Source organism: Podarcis bocagei, assembly GCF_964188305.1.
Source record: "Podarcis bocagei genome assembly, chromosome: 13".
Taxonomy (NCBI): Eukaryota; Metazoa; Chordata; class Lepidosauria; order Squamata; family Lacertidae; genus Podarcis; species Podarcis bocagei.
This window is the reverse complement of record NC_138138.1, coordinates 1896733-1914072: the sequence shown is the minus strand read 5'-3', so window position 1 is coordinate 1914072 and position 17340 is coordinate 1896733. Positions and strand designations below refer to the sequence as shown.

General features: G+C 46.4%; 1 protein-coding gene across 7 annotated transcripts in view; it reads left to right on the top strand.

Moving 5' to 3' along the window:
• FOXN4 (forkhead box N4) overlaps positions 1-17340 on the top strand; it is a 49153-nt gene that overhangs the window by 9105 nt on the left and 22708 nt on the right. For all 7 annotated transcript variants that reach the window (XM_081168542.1, XM_081168537.1, XM_081168540.1 and 4 more), the window contains exons 3-4: positions 5543-5664; positions 12321-12409. In XM_081168542.1, the coding sequence (XP_081024668.1) occupies positions 5543-5664; positions 12321-12409 (211 nt within the window). The remainder of the gene's footprint in view (positions 1-5542; positions 5665-12320; positions 12410-17340) is intronic.

Here is a 17340-nt window from a genome sequence, read left to right as displayed (position 1 = left end):
AGATAAATGCACCTGCTTGTTGCATTTTAATCCTGCATATTTGATCAGTCATCAAGCCTGGAAAGGATTTAGCCTGCTGCAGCTCATGAGAGATGGGAAATGGATATTTATTTTACAGAGAGCTAGTTACCAATCTAGTCAACAGTGTGATGCAGCAGCAAAAAAGAGAGAAATGAAAGCTCTTCTAGAGTGCAACAACAGAAGAATATAATGTCCAGATCAAGGGAAATAATAGTATCTCTCTCTTCTGCCTTGGTCAGACCCCACCTAGAACAACACTGTGTTCAGTTCAAGGAAGGCATTGGCAATCTGGAAGGTGTGTAGATGGCAATCAGGATGATCCAGGGTTTGGAAACCAAGGTGTAATCTACACACATATAAAAAGCGTTCTGAAAATGCTTTTTTAAAACCGTTTTTTAAAAATACATTGAATTTTCCATAAGGCTCACCATCACCATCCAGTGTCACACTTAAAACATTTTATTTGCAGCTGTATAGCTGAGTTCCAAGCCTTAAGAGGAGCAGCTGAGGGAGCTGAGGATGTTTAGCCTGGAGTCTGGAGAAGAGGAGACTGAGAGGAGATGCGATGGCCATCTTCAAATATCTCAAAGGCTGTTACACAGAAGATGGAGCAAACTTGTTTTCTCCTGCTCTGGAGAGTAGGACTCAAACCCATGGCTTCAAGTTACAAGAAAGGAGATTCCGACTAAACATCAGGAAAAACTTTCTGCCAGTAAGATTGGTTTGACGGTGGAACTGTTTCCTTCAGCAGGTTGTGGGCTCTCCTTCCTTGGAGTTTTTTAAGAAGAAGTTGGATGGCCGTCTGTCATGAATGCTTCAGTTGAGATTCCTGCATTGCAGGGGGTTGCACTCAGTGCTTTTTTCTTAGAAAAAAATGTTGAGGGGTAGAATCATAGAATCATAGTTGGTACTCTCATTTTGACTCAAGAAGATCACCATTTTATTGTTCAAATCGGAAAAAATAAATACAGTAAATGGACAAAAGTAAAAAGATTCACAAAATATTTAGGGGGTCTGTGTACCCCCAGGAAAAAAGCACTAGCTGCACTAAATGGAGCTCAGGGTCCCTTCCACCTCTACAATTCTATGATTCTATTATCACTAGCATTGCTTAAAAGAGTAAATAAACACACAGAGGTCCCATGGGTAAGAGGGGAAATCTTTACTTACGGTGTTTTCATCTTTATGAGGTCGGCTGCCTTGTGCATTTTTCCTGACTATCTGTTAGTCTGAGCCCTGTCCTCTGCTGATGGGGGGCCTGCAAGGTATACACAAGACTGACTTAGTGACACAAGAGAGCATCCTCAGAAGACAATGTCCACCACAAACACCCCCCTCCGTGCTAGAATGCTGGCTTTCCTAAATACTAATTCAACAAGCACATTAAATCTTATCAAGTCTGCAAGTTAGTATTGTAATAAATGAAAATCTACCCTTATTCCCTTATGGGGGAACAAGAGCCCTTATAGAGTCTTTTGCAGGTTCTCCATCGGTCGGAGAAAATAACAGCCCAACCAGATAATATTGAGAAGCAAAGCAGCTGAAAAGCCTGATCTTTATTGAACTGTTGCAATAGGATGCTCCCCTCACACACAGGAAAGGAGGAGGACCCCAAACAAAGGTGTGCCCACCCTTATATAGACATTTTTAATTGCCTGCCCTGGCGTCCAAGACCACCCTCAGAAACATCATACCTACATCACAGAAAGGGTGTAGCTCAAGAGAAATCTGAGTTCGTTGTTTACCTCCTGTCTGGCAGGTTACCTGTTAATGCTCACTTGATTGGATACCCTGGGGAGCCTGGCCAGTCTTTTGTAATGATAAATACTTAGTTCCTGAGACAGGTCACAGGCTCACCCTATTCATACACAGACATACCCTTAAGACAGGATTTGTGAAGGAAAAGACAATGGGGAGGCTTTTCCATTTTCCTTGATCTTGCAGAGAAATCATTTGGTCAGTTTGGGAGTCAAAATGGTTTCCAGGCTGTTTTCCTGTGCTGCTTCAGACATGTGGTTCATATATTTATGTACGTGTTTGCTTGGTACATTTATGAACATTTATTATATATATTATTTTTTTATTTCAGTATAAACTGTTGGAACTGGTCTTTGATTTTCTGGAGAAATTGTAAACGAATCCAGTTATCATCACTGGTCCTGCTGTAAGGAGGGGTACGATTAGCTCTTTACATTGACCCCCCCCCCAAATATACTCCTCAAATATACTTAGAAGAGACAGCTTATGTTACAACCTGCGATTGTGGGAAACCAGAGCCTAGACTTCCCATTTAGGGTTTTTAATGTTGCAATTCTTAACACGCTTTGCGGAGAGGGGACCCTGCTTTCCAATACTCATGCACAGAAATGAGCACACATCTGGAGAGGATTTCATCAGAGTCACCCAAGCTGGCCTTTGCTGTGGGAGAGCATCCTTGGGGGCTGAGGAGAAGCCCCTGTGTCCTGCGAATCGCCTTGGAGGGACTCTGGAGAGGAAGAGCAGAAAGAGATGTAACGTCACGCAGTCCTGTTCCTTTGGCTTGTGTCTGCTTGCAGCATCTGTTCCAGATCAGGACTCTCTCCCTTTCTGCCTCCCTTCTGACATGCCCCTCCTGAAGAATGTGGCAGCCCAACATCAGCTGAGGTCTGAATGAGCTCATTGTTGCCCCTGTTATTCTGGTCATAATCTCCAACTCTCTTTCCTGGATTGCTTTTTTGGTGGGGGGACAACGACAGAGGTGACAACAGAGATTAAGCCCTCTGCGGGGCTGCTATACCTTCACTCTTACTTTTGTGAATACCGTATTTTTCGCCCTATAGGACGCACCGTCCCATAAGACGCACCTAGTTTTTTGGGGGGGGGAAATAAAGGGGGGAAAATTATTTCCCCCCCAGGCGCGGGGCTGGGGCAGCCCGAGCTTCCCCCGAACCCAGCCCCCAAACAGGCAGCTCTCTGCAAGCCGTCGGAGCCCAGCGGTGGCTCCCGCTGCTTGAGGAGAGATCCGCGAAGCCTGGACGCGCTGAGATCAGCGCGCGCAGGCTTCGGGATGCCGGCAACTCTCCCCAAGCAGCGGGAGCGTTCCCGCTGCTTGGGGAGAGATCCGCGAAGCCTGGACGCGCTGAGATCAGCACGCGCAGGCTTCGGGATGCCAGCAACTCTCCCCAAGCAGCGGGAGCATTCCCGCTGCTTGAGGAGAGGTCCGCGAAGCCTGGAGAGCGAGAGGGGTTGGTGCGCACCTACCGCTCTCGCTCTCCAGGCTTCAGCGAAAGCCTGCATTCACCCCATAGGACGCACCCACATTTCCCCTTCATTTTTGGAGGGGAAAAAGTGCGTCTTATAGGGCGAAAAATACGGTACTTCTCATCTTTCAGGGTTTTTTTAAAGACTATCATTTAGAGCTGGGGTGTAACAAAAGCTTTGCAAAAACAGAGGTCTTCTCAGCAAGCATTTGCTCTTGGGCTGCCTGAACTGCCAAGCCTCTCAGCCTAGGACTGTCCAGGGGAAGGGGCTGTTTTTGGCGCTCATTGCAAATGGGAATGGAAATCACAGGGCCTTGTGAAACTGAAGCATGCATGAGATCAGAAAATGTTCTGGGACTTCTTCAGATCTTAACATTCACCAGAGGTGGGGTAGAAATTTGGTTTGGTTTGCATTTTAATGTGGACTGGTCTCATTCTCAGAACAATATGCAAACCAGAGTGCAGCTTGCCTTTAAAATTTGCACCTCTCCAGATTTTACAATGCAGAAAAATGTGTTCAAACATGCATATTTATGGGACAATTTAATTTTTTCTTTATTATTAAAAGCTAAAATAACATTTAAACTGTATTATATTTGGGGGAAATTCTTTTTAAAATGTGTTATATTAGGCAAAATCACATGCAAAGGTGTGTTTATTAGGAGGAAGAGAGTTTTAATGTTTAAAAGTTCAACATATATAGATATTTAACACAAATGAATGTGGAAATGTGTTGGACTGGAAATACTGGAAAATGAAAAATTTAGAGAAATGTAAATTGACAGATCTAACCATCCCTGCCATCCACCTTGAATTACAATGGAAGCATTTATGGCAAACCGAGTATATTTTTATTTTTCAGCTCTCAGATTACACACACACACAAAGCAGCAAAGAGGAATGAGGTGTAATTGATTATTTAATAAATTGCATACCACTTTTCAAGGGAAAAAATCATCCAAAATATGTTTACAAATGACATATCAGATAAGCAATAAAATACAATTTAAGACTGCAAAGCACTGCCAAAATCTTAAAACAATATTTCAAAATGTTTCTAAAAAGCCAAGAGGACCAACGCTAATCCAGCATAATGTAAAATTATCAAAATCAGGTAAACATTGGAAAGTTATGCAGCTCAGATCAAACAAGTTGCTAAAGGTGGTGGGAAAAGGTGGAACGTCTTGAAGGCTGCAAGAGAATGAAGATAACAACCTAAGAAGAGCCGGCTATATCCAGCCAATGGCCCACCCTCTTCTCCCAGTGGCCAAATGGATGGGCCGGCCTGGTCAGACTCTGACATCTCACGTAATCACATTCCACCGTTGTGGGGCTGCCGCTAAGAATGCTCTCATCATGAGGAAGAACTTCCTGACAGTAAGAGCTGTTCAACAGTGGAATTTGCTGCCAAGGAGTGTGGTGGAGTCTCCTACTTTGGAGGTCTTTAAGCAGAGGCTTGACAACCATATGTCAGGAGTGCTCTGATGGTGTTTCCTGCTTGGCAGGGGGTTGGACTCAATGGCCCTTGTGGTCTATTCCAACTCTATGATTCTATGAGCACTTCACAGACATTTCATAGTGGATTGAGTAACTTCATTGATTGACTGTAAACTATCATCATCATTATTAAAGATTTCCTTATACTACGTCAGATCCTGGCTCCACCTAGCTCAATGTTTTCTCCTTGCAAGGCAGATGTTGTGCCACGGAGCTACGGCCCCTTCGCCTAAGAGAGTGTGTATTGTTTTGAAAATGGCCAAAAACAATAAAAGGAGCAGAATTGGTTTTCTCCTGACTCCAAAGCAGACAAAAGAGCAGGATTGTGCTGGGCACCATCCACTGTGCAGTCCTTTCCTGCCAAAGTCCGGTAGACGTGGAGGGGGAAGCCGGGATTCTCCTGGAGGGCTCCTATTCCTCAGAAGGTCTTCTGCAGATCTTCCTGAATGACTAAGCCCATTGTGTTTTATTTAACTGCAGAACTATAGGACCCAATTAAAAATAATGAGGCCCGTCTCCACCTGCCAGGCTCAGTTAGTGATAATGGAAGCTGATAGCTCCTGGAATATATTCATTTTTGTCTGATAGGTGAACTAGGGCAGGGGTCTTGGCTTGGGTCAGTGGCACATCCCTAGCAACAAAACATGGGTCATTCGCACCCAAGGGGGCCTTTAGGAACCCAGTGATTAAATAAGGAAGTAGGAAGTAAATCAAATACCCCCCCCTCTCCGTTTCAGCTGCATTTTACTGTTTGGCTATTCATCAGATTATTCCCTCTCTTTAAGGCCAATGGGAAAAATCCACTGACTGTGGACAGATGAGGAGAGGGATCCATTTGACATCACACATCCAGGGACAAAGAAAACAAGCAATGCGATTCTGGTCCACATTGAGGAGTTGTGGAAAGGTCAGTATTTCCTGCCCTGTCCCAGAACCACCATACAAGCCTAATTGTATTACGAAAACCTGAACTTGATCGTGTTTGGGTTTAACTGAAAGAATTATTAGAAGTGCTGACATCTGCATGGCGAGATCAATATAAAATCACAGAGCTTTTAGTTAATGCACCAGGTTTCTTTTATCATTCAGCTCCCTCTTGAGGCATTAAAAAACACACATATATATTTACCCGTCAATGGAGACAGTGTGCTGGGGATATGTCCTAAATGAGAGCCACATGGGAGGAAGCAAGCCCAGTGGATGGTGTTTATTATTGGCTCAGGCCTTTCAAAACATACTATTTTGTGTGTGAGAGAGAGGAGGGGGGATTTGAACTTGGCCATCTGACATGACTGGTTCTTGAATTAACCTTAAGTATCTGTGCGGTGAGAGCACTCCAAACTTGGAGAAGCTGGACAGGACCTGTCATTTTGAATGAGTAATCCATCCTGAGTGCAGAGGCGAGGCAACACATTGCTTCCCCCTTCAGTCACGGAGAAGGGCAATCACTATCTGTCAGCAGCTCTTTAAACACACACACACACACTCCAGGATGGGATGCTTAACTTATTGGCAGCAATTCAGCCCTGGCACCTCCACTGTCAGCAGTGGGTGACTTTGACACTTGTTAGTAGGTGACCACGGTGCAAGCTGCGCACCACCTCCCATCTCTCTTGGCCACGAGAATTTTTTTAAAAAACCCCACTAACATCCTTCTCTGTGTCTAATGATGTTCCTGAGAGAGGCGAGAACAGCCTTTCCTGCGTTCTCCACCCACCTTGAGCCACTGCAAACAGCAGCCAGCAAATGCCTTAAAGGGACGCAATCCATCCTCCAATAGTCCAGCACCCATTCCTTCGGACGAGATTGCGCAGCATAAACAGTTTATGGTGGGAGTTTGTGTTACATCCATTGCAGAGCTAATAACAATGTGGATTCTGTGTATTTGGGCTTGAATAGACCAGTGCATAGCTACCGTGAACCATGGAGCTTGCTCCCACGGGAGTGATGGCCACCAGCCTGGGTGGCTTTAAAAGAGGAATGGAGAAATTCAGAGCTACTAGCCAAGATGGCTCTGCTCTGCCTCCATGTGCTTCTGAATGCCCATTGCTGGGCATTGCAGGAGGGGGAAGGGCTCTTGCGCTTTGCGGGTTTCCTGAACACATCTGGTTGGACAATGTGAGAACATGGATCCTGGACTGGATGGGCCACTGGCCTGATCCAGCAACTCTTCTTATGTTCTTAGCCGCAGATTGTATCCTATTAGAAAAGTGTATATTGGAGCAATCTAAATTAGGCTGGCTGATGAAGTTCTATTACATGGGAAGAACGTGAGACATGCCCAAAGCTGTTTTGAGGGCACAGCCATGGGGGGTGGACATGCCCCCTTCCAGGGGAGCAGCACAATGGCACCATCACCTATTCTCCTCCAGACCTCTTTTGGTGGCAGAACTTTGCAGCTATCCTGACATCATTGGGAGCAATTTTTTAAGCTTTCCCACATCACTACAAGAGCACGTAGGTAGCCGGGGATGTGTGTCTGCCTTTTTGCACCATTTCCTGTGTTTTGTGTGTGTGTCCCAGGATAAGTGAATATTGGATACAGCAGCTGTTCTGATGATGCAGTTACAACATTCCTCCCCTCCTCCTCCCCCCCAACTGCATCAGCATAAATTATGGGTATAGGATTGCTCTGCATGTTGCTTTTTTTCTCTATAGTTGACAACTAGAATAGCTACTCTCAAGTTATATATATAGTATAAAAATGCACACAAAACTCAGCAGGTAGCTTGTGAATTTTTTCTCTGGTCTACAGAGTTATTAGTATCAATAAGAAAAGATTATGTAGGGAAAGAGGAAGGGGAAATGTCTGAAAGATACCAGAAATCCCCTTTTGTCCTTGTGTTCCCCATTAGTACACCCCATAACACCAGCTGGGAGGAGAGCACATCGTGATCGATTCAGCTGGTCACCCGTGTGCTACAGAAGAAGCCAAAAACCGACAAGCAGTTGGCTCATTCTCTTGTGATATTGTCACCCAGGAAACAAATCTATGATGACACAGTTACATGCATCTGTGAACCTCCTGGCCTCATAGGTCACTGGGCAAATCTCTGCAAACCCAACTGTTGACAGTTCTTCACAGGGTTCCCCACAGGAAACAGAAGGTTAATTGACCATTCCCCAAAACCATGAAGTGCTTTTGAAAATGTTAGTTTTAAATCATGGGACACAGCCCCCTGGACTACAAAAAGGAGCAAGTGCGAGAGTGGCTTGTTTCTACTAATTACTGAAATGTTGGATTTGGGGACTGGGAAGGTGAAAAAACGGTTTAATTGGATTTCCGAGTCATGTCAAAATTGAGCAGAAGCAACCTAAGAAGCGGTGGCAGGATTTGGGACAGAGACGTTTGCGGAGGGTGGGTGGATCCATCAGGGTAAAGTGCCCCTGGATAAAAATAACACCCCTGCCTCGATTGTTCCAATTTGATTAATGCCTGTCAAGGAGACGTGTGTAGAAAAGTCTCACCCTGGTCCATGTAGAATCTGGAAAGGACAAACGGGGATGAAACATTGACGACACAGCTCACATTGCAAAGGGACTGGCTTTTTACACCAACTTCATGTCCTGACAATACCCCAAAGTAGATGCCAGCAGCTCATCGCTATCTCAACAAAATAAATAGGGAGAAACAACAGTGCTGGCATGTCCTTGTAGGTCTGTCTGTAACCGGAAGCACAGAAGACCTAAAACAATTTGAGATCTTGTGCTAGAAGAAACATCACCAACAGCTGGGGCAACAGGGCAGCTGGGACAACAGGATGGGGCTTTCCAGATGTTTTGAACCCCCATGACATGACATGGAGAAAGTTGAGAAAGAATTCCCCCCCCTCCCTCTTTCATAACACTAGCAAGTCACAGGCATCCAATGAAGCTCAATGTCAGAACATTCACAAGTGATAAAAGAAAGCACTTATTCACGCAGCAGATTGGTTGAACTATGGAACTCGCTGCCACAGGAGGCAGGGATGGCCTTTAAAAGAGGATTGGACAAATTCATGGAGAAGGCTATCAATGGCTGCTAGCCACGATTGTTTTGCTTTGCCTCCACAGCTGGAGACAGTTGGTATCCATCTGTCTTGGGAGACACTGGAGGAGTGTGCTTTCAGGGATGAAGTCCAAAGGTTGGCGAGTTACAGCGCCTGCTGTGGCTGTAGAGACTGATAGGGGAGAGACATGTTTTGTTGCAGTTGCGGCAGAGGAAGGCATCCGGTTGTGTTGCTGCAGATGCACCAGGGCGTTTTTCCTCTCTGCGCTTTTCCCAGCAGTCATTCCTCCTCTGAGCATTGTTGTGGATGCATGACCTGACTGTCTCCAGGCACTGCAGTCATCTGCTAAGGATTCCTACAAGGCAGATTTAAGGTTAATAGAGGCAACAATGCTTCTGAAGACCACTTGCTGGAAACTGCTGGAGGTGAGCATTTTGCTTATTGCTGATACTGTAAAGACTGCCTTCTATTTGAACCAGTCAGGCACTAGGACCACCCTCACTTCTCCTGGTTTTCAGGAAGACCTTTTTGTCCGTTACATCCCTGCATATAATCAGTGGTTGGTTCTATTGTACAACTCCGATGCACCATCTGTATGCTCTCAAGTGACTAGACTTTTGCTAAATGCCTTTTGCTGGTGGGATTAATGGGCAATTTCACACTAAATGATTTTAACTACAATTTGTTACACTGACAGAAAGTATTACAAGCAAATTTCACCCATGGGGGGTGGGGAGGCCTGGCCTTGTAAAATGGAGCACCTATTGCTCTGGTTTATGTCTATTTCAGTTTAAATATCAATCTACAAGAAATACAAAGAGGATTTGTAACACAAGTGGAGGGGGGAATTAAATGCTCTGGTAAATTAAAAGAGGCATTAAGTGTTCTGAGGAAATAAGTTGCTTGTTTAAAAGCAGTTATTCACTATAATTTAATTGTGTGTGTCTAGACTTTCCTAGTGCTGTTTTTCGCTTCTTCTGTCCCATTTTGGTGCACATGGTCATGCGTGGATCAGCCCTTTGCTCTATTTCTGTCAAGCAAATCGCTGTGTTTGTTGCAGAGTACTGGAACTTGCTAGCCAGTGTGTCGTAGCAGAAACACATTCTGAATGATCCCCTAGTAGAGACCGGATGAACACTCCTTATTGATATACCATGTCTACTTTAATTTACCTGGAAGAAGGAAGAGGAAGGTTGGCTCAGGGTTGCTGCACACAGGTTATGCATTTTGTAAATTCAAGAGAAGGCTTACTCAATGCTCTGCCTCCACAGTCAGAGGCAGCGATGCCTCCGAATGACAGTTGCTCTTGTGGGCTTCTCATAATGGGGGGGCCCTGGCTGGCAAGGGTAAGAACAGGATGCTGGCCCAGTTGGGCCAATGGCCTGATCCAGCAGACGCTTCCTATGTCCATCGGTGGCACCCTAGTTTGTTTATTTATTGAACTGCTTTTAGACCCCAACCTTCCTCCAAATAGAAGCGCAGGACAACTTACATCACAACACATGGTGTAACCGTACTATAATTTATAAAGCAAAAATGAAACACAATTGCACATTTATTATTTGTACTTTTTCCACAGCATTTATATACCACTTGCAATTAATAAAATCTTAAATCTTACAAACTTTGTGCGAATGAATGAGGAGGATTGCTGAATAAACAGGTCATCTGGAAGCAATCAAAAGGGAATCTGCATGTGCTCAGAGGTTTTCTGTTTCTGGTAAGAACTGGCATAGCTTAATGTTGCTCTGTGAAAGCCCCAGGGAGACCTGGAATGGGCGGAAAACATCAGAACATTGGAAGAACCCTGCTGGGTCAGGCCAAGAGGGGCCCCTCTGGTCCCACAAACCGTTTCCACAGGGGCTCCCCAAGGCCTGCTGGAAACCTGCAAGCAGGATCTGAGCGCAAGATCTCTGGTTTCCAACAACTGGGATTCAGAAGTATTGATGCCTCCAACCGGGGAGCCAACTTGAATAAAATATTGGGGGGGGGGGCTGCAAGTAAGCCCTGCCCTGCATAATCAGTCGCATGACATGGCGCGCACACACCATTTGAACAGCAATGCCCATCAACTTGGAAGGAGCAGCCCCTCAAATATTTAATTGGGGGCCTTGGCTGCTAGGAGTTGGCTCCTCTGCATCGAGAGCTCTCTCCTCCTCCACTAATTTGTCCAATCTTCTTTCCAAACCATCCAGGTTGGTGGGGGGGGGGAGCTCCCCCCTGAGGTTCTGCCCCTCCTAAGAGAAGTGGCCTAGCTGGGTTGTCAGCACCCGGGGCAAGGCAAGTAATTTGCGCCCTCTAACCCTAACCCCCAGATGTTGCGCCCGGTGCGGCCGGCCCCCCTGCACCCCCCACGCGACGCCACTGCCTAAGAGACATCCTGGCTCTGCCCGGGGCGGCAGGGAGTTCCACAGTTCCGCTCTGCTCTGCGGCAGCCTGACGGGCCTCTCCCGCCCGGGCTCCTCGCAGCCCCTTCTCTCCCCGCTTCCTCCTCGCGGGCCCTTTCCCGCTGCTGGAGGCGCGGGCGCCGCGGCGCCAAAGGGGAGGCCGGCCCGCCCTCCGGGGCGACTGGGAGCTCCTCGCGGCCGAGACCCGGCTCCGCGCGCTGCCTCCGGGCTCTTGGGGGGGGGGGGCGCCCAGGCTGCTCCGCCGGGCCAGAGAGAGAGAGAGAGAGAGAGAGAGGAGGGCGCCGCCGCCGCGCCGCCTGCCCGGAGCTGCCCCGCCGCTGCCCCCCCCCCGCCGCCGGCCCGCCCCTTCTGCGCATGCTCCAGGCTGGACAGCTCCCCGAGAGGGAAATTTAAAAACGGTTTGGCGAGCGAGGGAGGAAGCGAGGAGAGCGCAGCCCGCCGGGCGAAGGGAGCCGCCGTGGTGCAGGTACCTGCCCCCCCCCCGCCCAGGGTGCAAAAGCGCAGGGCCCCCGAAGAGATCCCGCAGGTGGGGAGGCCGGGACCCGGGGGGGCATAAGGGGGTCTTGGAGCAGCTTCGCCTTCCTCCCCGTGAAAACAAGGTGGTCTTGGGATAAAAGATGCTGGAGTGAAACTTGTCAGTTGCTATGACTTCGTTTATTTTCACCCACTTCTGCAATCAGCGGGCTTCTTTCTTTCTTTATTTGTTTTCTTTTGAGCAATTATTTCACTTCAATGGGTTGTACTTTTGAAAATGCGGCTAAGTCCACCTTGAGTCTAGTGGGCTGCGTTTCTGAGTAAATGTGTAAGGTCAGGCTGCTCTCTCTCTAGATGAGGACACTCACAGCAAAAATGCCTGGAAAGTCGGTCCTGTGTAAATCTTGCTGAATTTGGACTTGCACATAAGACTGCAAAATGTTGTTTATCCCAAATTTATCCACTTGATAATGGTGGATTTTCCCCTCATTATATACTAGTGTTTGCTCATTAAGCATCAACAAAGTTTTTTTAAAAAAATATCCAAGGAAATCTTCTGAAGCAAAATATGTAAGATTTGGGTGTCATCATATATAGCATTTTAAACAATCAAGAGGCTAGTTCTTTATTTGTTGAAATACTGGGTAGTTCTGTCATACCTATGTGGTCCCTCTCTCCTTCTTTCCATGTAGGAAATGATAGAAAGTGATATCACCTCAGTCATGTCTGGCCTCATTCGAAATTCAGGGCAAAGCCACCACCCTTCTCCACAAGAATATAGGTGAGCATTTTCTTTCTTTCTTAATGAATTTGTATTTCTCCCGGCTGTCCTGTGAAACGGTGCTCTGAGTGTCATTTGCCCTTTGCTTTTCAATTAGCTCTCCAGCCTGGCAATTTCTTGCATCTTAGGATGTGCTCAGTAACTAAGGGTTAATAATTATTTATCTCTTCCCTTTCTTCCTGGGCCCTTCCCTTGGGAACCTGGCAGAGCATTTTAGTAGGTGCTACTGGGGATTTCTGTCCCCCTCAAATGGCTTCTGGAGGTGTGTAAATGCCAGGTAGAACATCTGTACACTCCTTGGTGTGCAAACATGGTTCAGCCCTTCCACTGAAATGAATGATGGGTTCTGCGTGCATAAGAAATTTGGTGTCTTTGACACGTAGCAAAATCACAGACACATTCTGGCCTCCGTCTGTTTTACCAAAGACTCATGTGTTCATACAAATGACATGAGAAAACTTGGTATACTTATTGGTATAACATTATTCTTGTTTATAAAACCCATTTTTAAAAAATTTCTTTTTTCGTGTGTGTGTGTGTGTGTGTGTGTGTGTTTCTTTAGTTTAAACCCCATACTTTATCCAGCATGAGCTATGGCAGTTTGGAAGTTAATGCCAGCCATCCGTACGCTTTGAATATTGAGCGTCTAAGGATTGTCTTGCTGAATCAAGCCATAGTCCAGGGGAAAGGAATCTCCCTCCCTGTCTCCCTCAGTCCAGATGCGCCCTGAGCAGGGAGGCGGGGTCTCCATCTGGCCCTGCTCCAACAGCACTCAGGCTTGAAATCAGCCTTGCATCCACATGAGTACACCGCACAGTACAGCGTGGCCAGTTGGGCAGATGCCTTTGGGCTCTCGCCTTCAGGGAATCTGCGCCTACCATCTTGGATCTTTCCTCTGAATATCAAGGTTCCACTTAGCTATCATGCCCAGTTGGCACTGAGAGACTCCTTCTCTGGAAACTTATTGACTTCCCTTTGCAGCCATGTCAGTTGGTGGCCAATCACCACATTGTAACCGGTGGAACTTCCCACCACTGTACACCAAATTCCCTAAGTTAAATTACATGCGGTTTTTGTAATTTTTGTCTGCTGTAAAACTGCAGCCTAAAAGCTTGAATGGGTGACCCAAAGTTCTAGTATCACAAAAGAGGCGGAAAAGGTTTCCTCTCTCTCCACATAGTTCAGAATTTTAGAAACTTCTTATTGTGTCCTGCTTTCCTGCCACCCTCTGAAGTTATTTACAGGAAAACAAAGCACTGCAGCTTTCTAAAATGTTATTGCATCCTACCATGTGAAAGGAGGCAGAATAACTGCTATATGTACACTCTCTCTCTCTCTCTCTCTCTCTCTCTCTCTCTCTCTCTCTCTCCCACACCCACCCACACCACCACCAACAAAAACAAAAACAGCCACGCCCCCCAGTTGTTGCCTTGCTGTACTTTGGGTTAAACTGGGCTACATTTTATACTGTGGTATGAAGCTCCTGGCTGGACGCGGGTGGCGCTGTGGTCTAAACCACAGAGCCTAGGGCTTGCCAATTGGAAGGTCTGCAGTTTGAATCCCCGCGATGGGGTGAGTTCCCGTTGTTCAGTCCCAGCTCCTGCCCACCTAGCAGTCCAAAAGCACATCAAAGTCCAAGTAGATAAATAGGTACCGCTCTGGCAGGAAGGTAAACGGCGTTTCCGTGCGCTGCTCTGGTTCGCCAGAAGCAGCTTAGTCATGCTGGCCACATGACCTGGAAGCTGACTGCGGACAAACGCCGGCTCCCTTGGCCTATAGAGCGGGATGAGCGCTGCAACCCCAGTGTCGTCTGCGACTGGACCTAACGGTCAGGGGTACCTTTAGCTTTACCTATGAAGCGCCTACCAATTAATCTACCATCAGGTAAACTACTCAAAAGCACTTTTTAAAACTCCTCAACTTTTGTGCATTTGGAATGGGCGACTCAGAAGCCCCCTTCCCTCTCTGCTGAAGGGTCTTCTACCCTTTTGCTTTGGGCAGCTACTACTTTCAGACACTCTTTCCCACGGCAAACATTCCTGCTCTAGCCTTTCATTGCTCAACAAAGCAACTTGCTAACATTCTCTGAAGCTCCATGGGGAAAAGGTTCATGGAACACCTTATGTTGCTCTTTCGTCTGGTGGACTCTTGACATATCCTGGCATTTGTAAAGGATGGATTTCATTGCTAAATAAAAGTTGTAGGTAACCTATATATGCCTTGCTAGTAGGTTTTGCAGATAACGTTATTGTTTTTGAGTGGGTGAGATCATTTTGAATTCAAGACAGAAGGAAAATAAGTATCATTTTCATTTAAAAAAAAGAAAGAAAATAAGTATCATTTTCATTTGTAGATACAAGCCTTCCACAAACTGAAATGGAACTTATTTCCAAGCGATCATGCTGAACATAATACCTTAAAAAAAAAAAGCAGGCATACATGCTATTATTGGAACTTTCCCCCCGGTACAAACTGAGTTCCCAAAGTTTGTAAAACATAATGCTGTAATTTATTATTATGTATTCTAAACTAATTTGCCCAACCCCATTTAAAAGCAGTAAAAGTGTATTTAAAAAACCCTAGATTGTACCCCAAAGTGCATGGTAGCATTTGTTCTACTTCATGAGAAAGCACATTGGATTATGTAAAAGAACATCTTTCAGACTGACTGATTTTAAGAAGAGAATGGACCTGTCAGATTCTATCAGGTCTGTTTACTCTCTTGCTGTCACTGCAGCCGCGACTGGAACCTGCAGCCCTGAGTTCTCCATGGGGGGGGGGCACATGAAGACTCCACAAAATGGGAATTGGCCCCCAATTAGTGAGCGGGAGGCTGAGATTGTGCTGAGAAGACTCCGCTCTCTCCCTTGAAATGTTTCCATTGGGCTGCGGAACTTAGAAGAGACCCGGTTTCCAATACAGTATTTTAAAGGAGGGGGCGGGGAGGGGAATGAAAAGGAACGAAGGAAGAGAGTCGCAGTTTTGAAAGACTGATCTGAGAGGCCTTCAGTTCTCTGACCATCAAACCTTTGTGCAGACACTGCTCCCTGTTGCCTGGCTTGATAGATGCTGTGATGCTTAAATGTTAAGAACTAGCCTTTGTCCCAAGGGCTACAATGCGCACACCTGATTGTGGTCTGGCAAGGGAGAGTGCTGCACAGACACAAGCATGGCCAGGCCCACGATGACATCTCATCTCATCTTATAATTAATTGTGTTTATATCCCCTCCCCTCCCCCCCAGGAGCTCAAAACGGTCACATGGTTCTCCCCCTCCTCACTTAATCCCCACAGCAACCCTGTGAGGTAGGTTGGGCTCAGAGCCCAGGGGGCTTCATAGCTGAGTGGGGCTCTAGCGCTGGCCTCCCGAGTGCTAGTCTGACACTCTAACCACTAGATGTGCAGCCCCCAGATGGCACCCAGGGCTGCCGCACTCGTGCGCTTGTGTGTCTCAGTAAATAGGGCTCCCGCCTGAGGACTTGTGTGTGTGTGTGTTTCTTTGTGGCTGATTAGCTGCTCTCCCTGTGCAAAGGTCAGAGGGGGCAGGGTTTCTGTTGAGTCAGGTGATTAGCTGTGGGAGGAGCTTATCAGAGCTTGATCCATCTTTTAGATTTAGGGGAGCTAGTCTCAAACGTTTGTTGGGGGAGACCTAGGTTTTTTATGTGGGGGGAGTTATTTGTCCTGTCTTCACACTTTTTATGATGGAGGACCACTGTAGCCACCCCCAACGACACGTTCTCAAGATGGAGGGGGAGGGAACAGCTGCAGTCGCCTGCGCTTCCTGCGCAATGTTTGCCATCTTGCTAAAGAAAGGACAAGAAAGGAGGAGGAGTGGTGTTATATGTCAGGGATGTGTATACCTGTGAAGAGATCCAAGATTTAGAACCTCAAAGCCAAAGTGAGAGCATTTGGGTCAAAATTAAGGGAGAGAAGAATAACAGAGACCTCATTGTGGGAGTTTACTATAGATCCCCAAGCCAAACGGAGGACATAGATGATGCCTTCCTGGAACAGATGGCCAAGCATGCAAAAGGAAGGGAGATAGTAGTAATGGGGGACTTCAATTACCCAGATATTTGTTGGATGTCAAACTCAGCCAAGAGCATAAAGTCAAACAGATTCCTCACTGGCCTTGCAGACAACTTCATTGTCCAGAAAGTGGGAGAAGCAACAAGAGGAACAGCCATTTTAGATCTGGTCCTAACCAATGTTGATGACCTGGTTAGTGGGGTAGAAGTGGAAGGATCATTAGGCGCGAGTGATCATGCTCTTCTGAAGTTTACTATACAGCGGAAAGGAGCAGCCAAGCATACTAGGACTCAATTTCTTGACTTTAAGAAAGCTGACTTCATAAAACTTAGGGAAGTGCTGGGTGAGATCCCATGGACAGGAATACTAAAAGGAAAGGGAGTTCATGATGGCTGGGAGTTTGTTAAGAGGGAGATAGTAAAAGCACAACGTCAGGCAATACCAATGAGACGGAAACATGGAAGGTGCCTAAAGAAGCCAGGGTGGCTATCTAAAGAACTTTTAACTGAGTTAAGATTAAAAAAGGATGTATACAAAAAATGGAAAAGGGGGGAAACCACCAAAGAGGAATTCAAACAAATAGCCAGCACGTGTAGACACAAAGTCAGAAAACCTAAAGCACAGAATGAACTCAGGCTTGCTAGAGAGGTTAAAAGCAACAAAAAAGGCTTTTATGGGAATGTCCGTAGCAAAAGGAAGAACAAAGAAACAGTGGGGTCACTCAGAGGAGAAGATGGTGAAATGCAAACAGGGGACACAGAAAGGGCTGAACTCCTCAATGCCTTCTTTGCCTCAGTCTTCTCCGATAAAGAAAACAATGCCCGACCTGAAGAATTTGGAGCAAATGATTCAGCAAAGGAAACACAGCCCAGAATAACTAAGGAGATAGTACAAGAATACTTG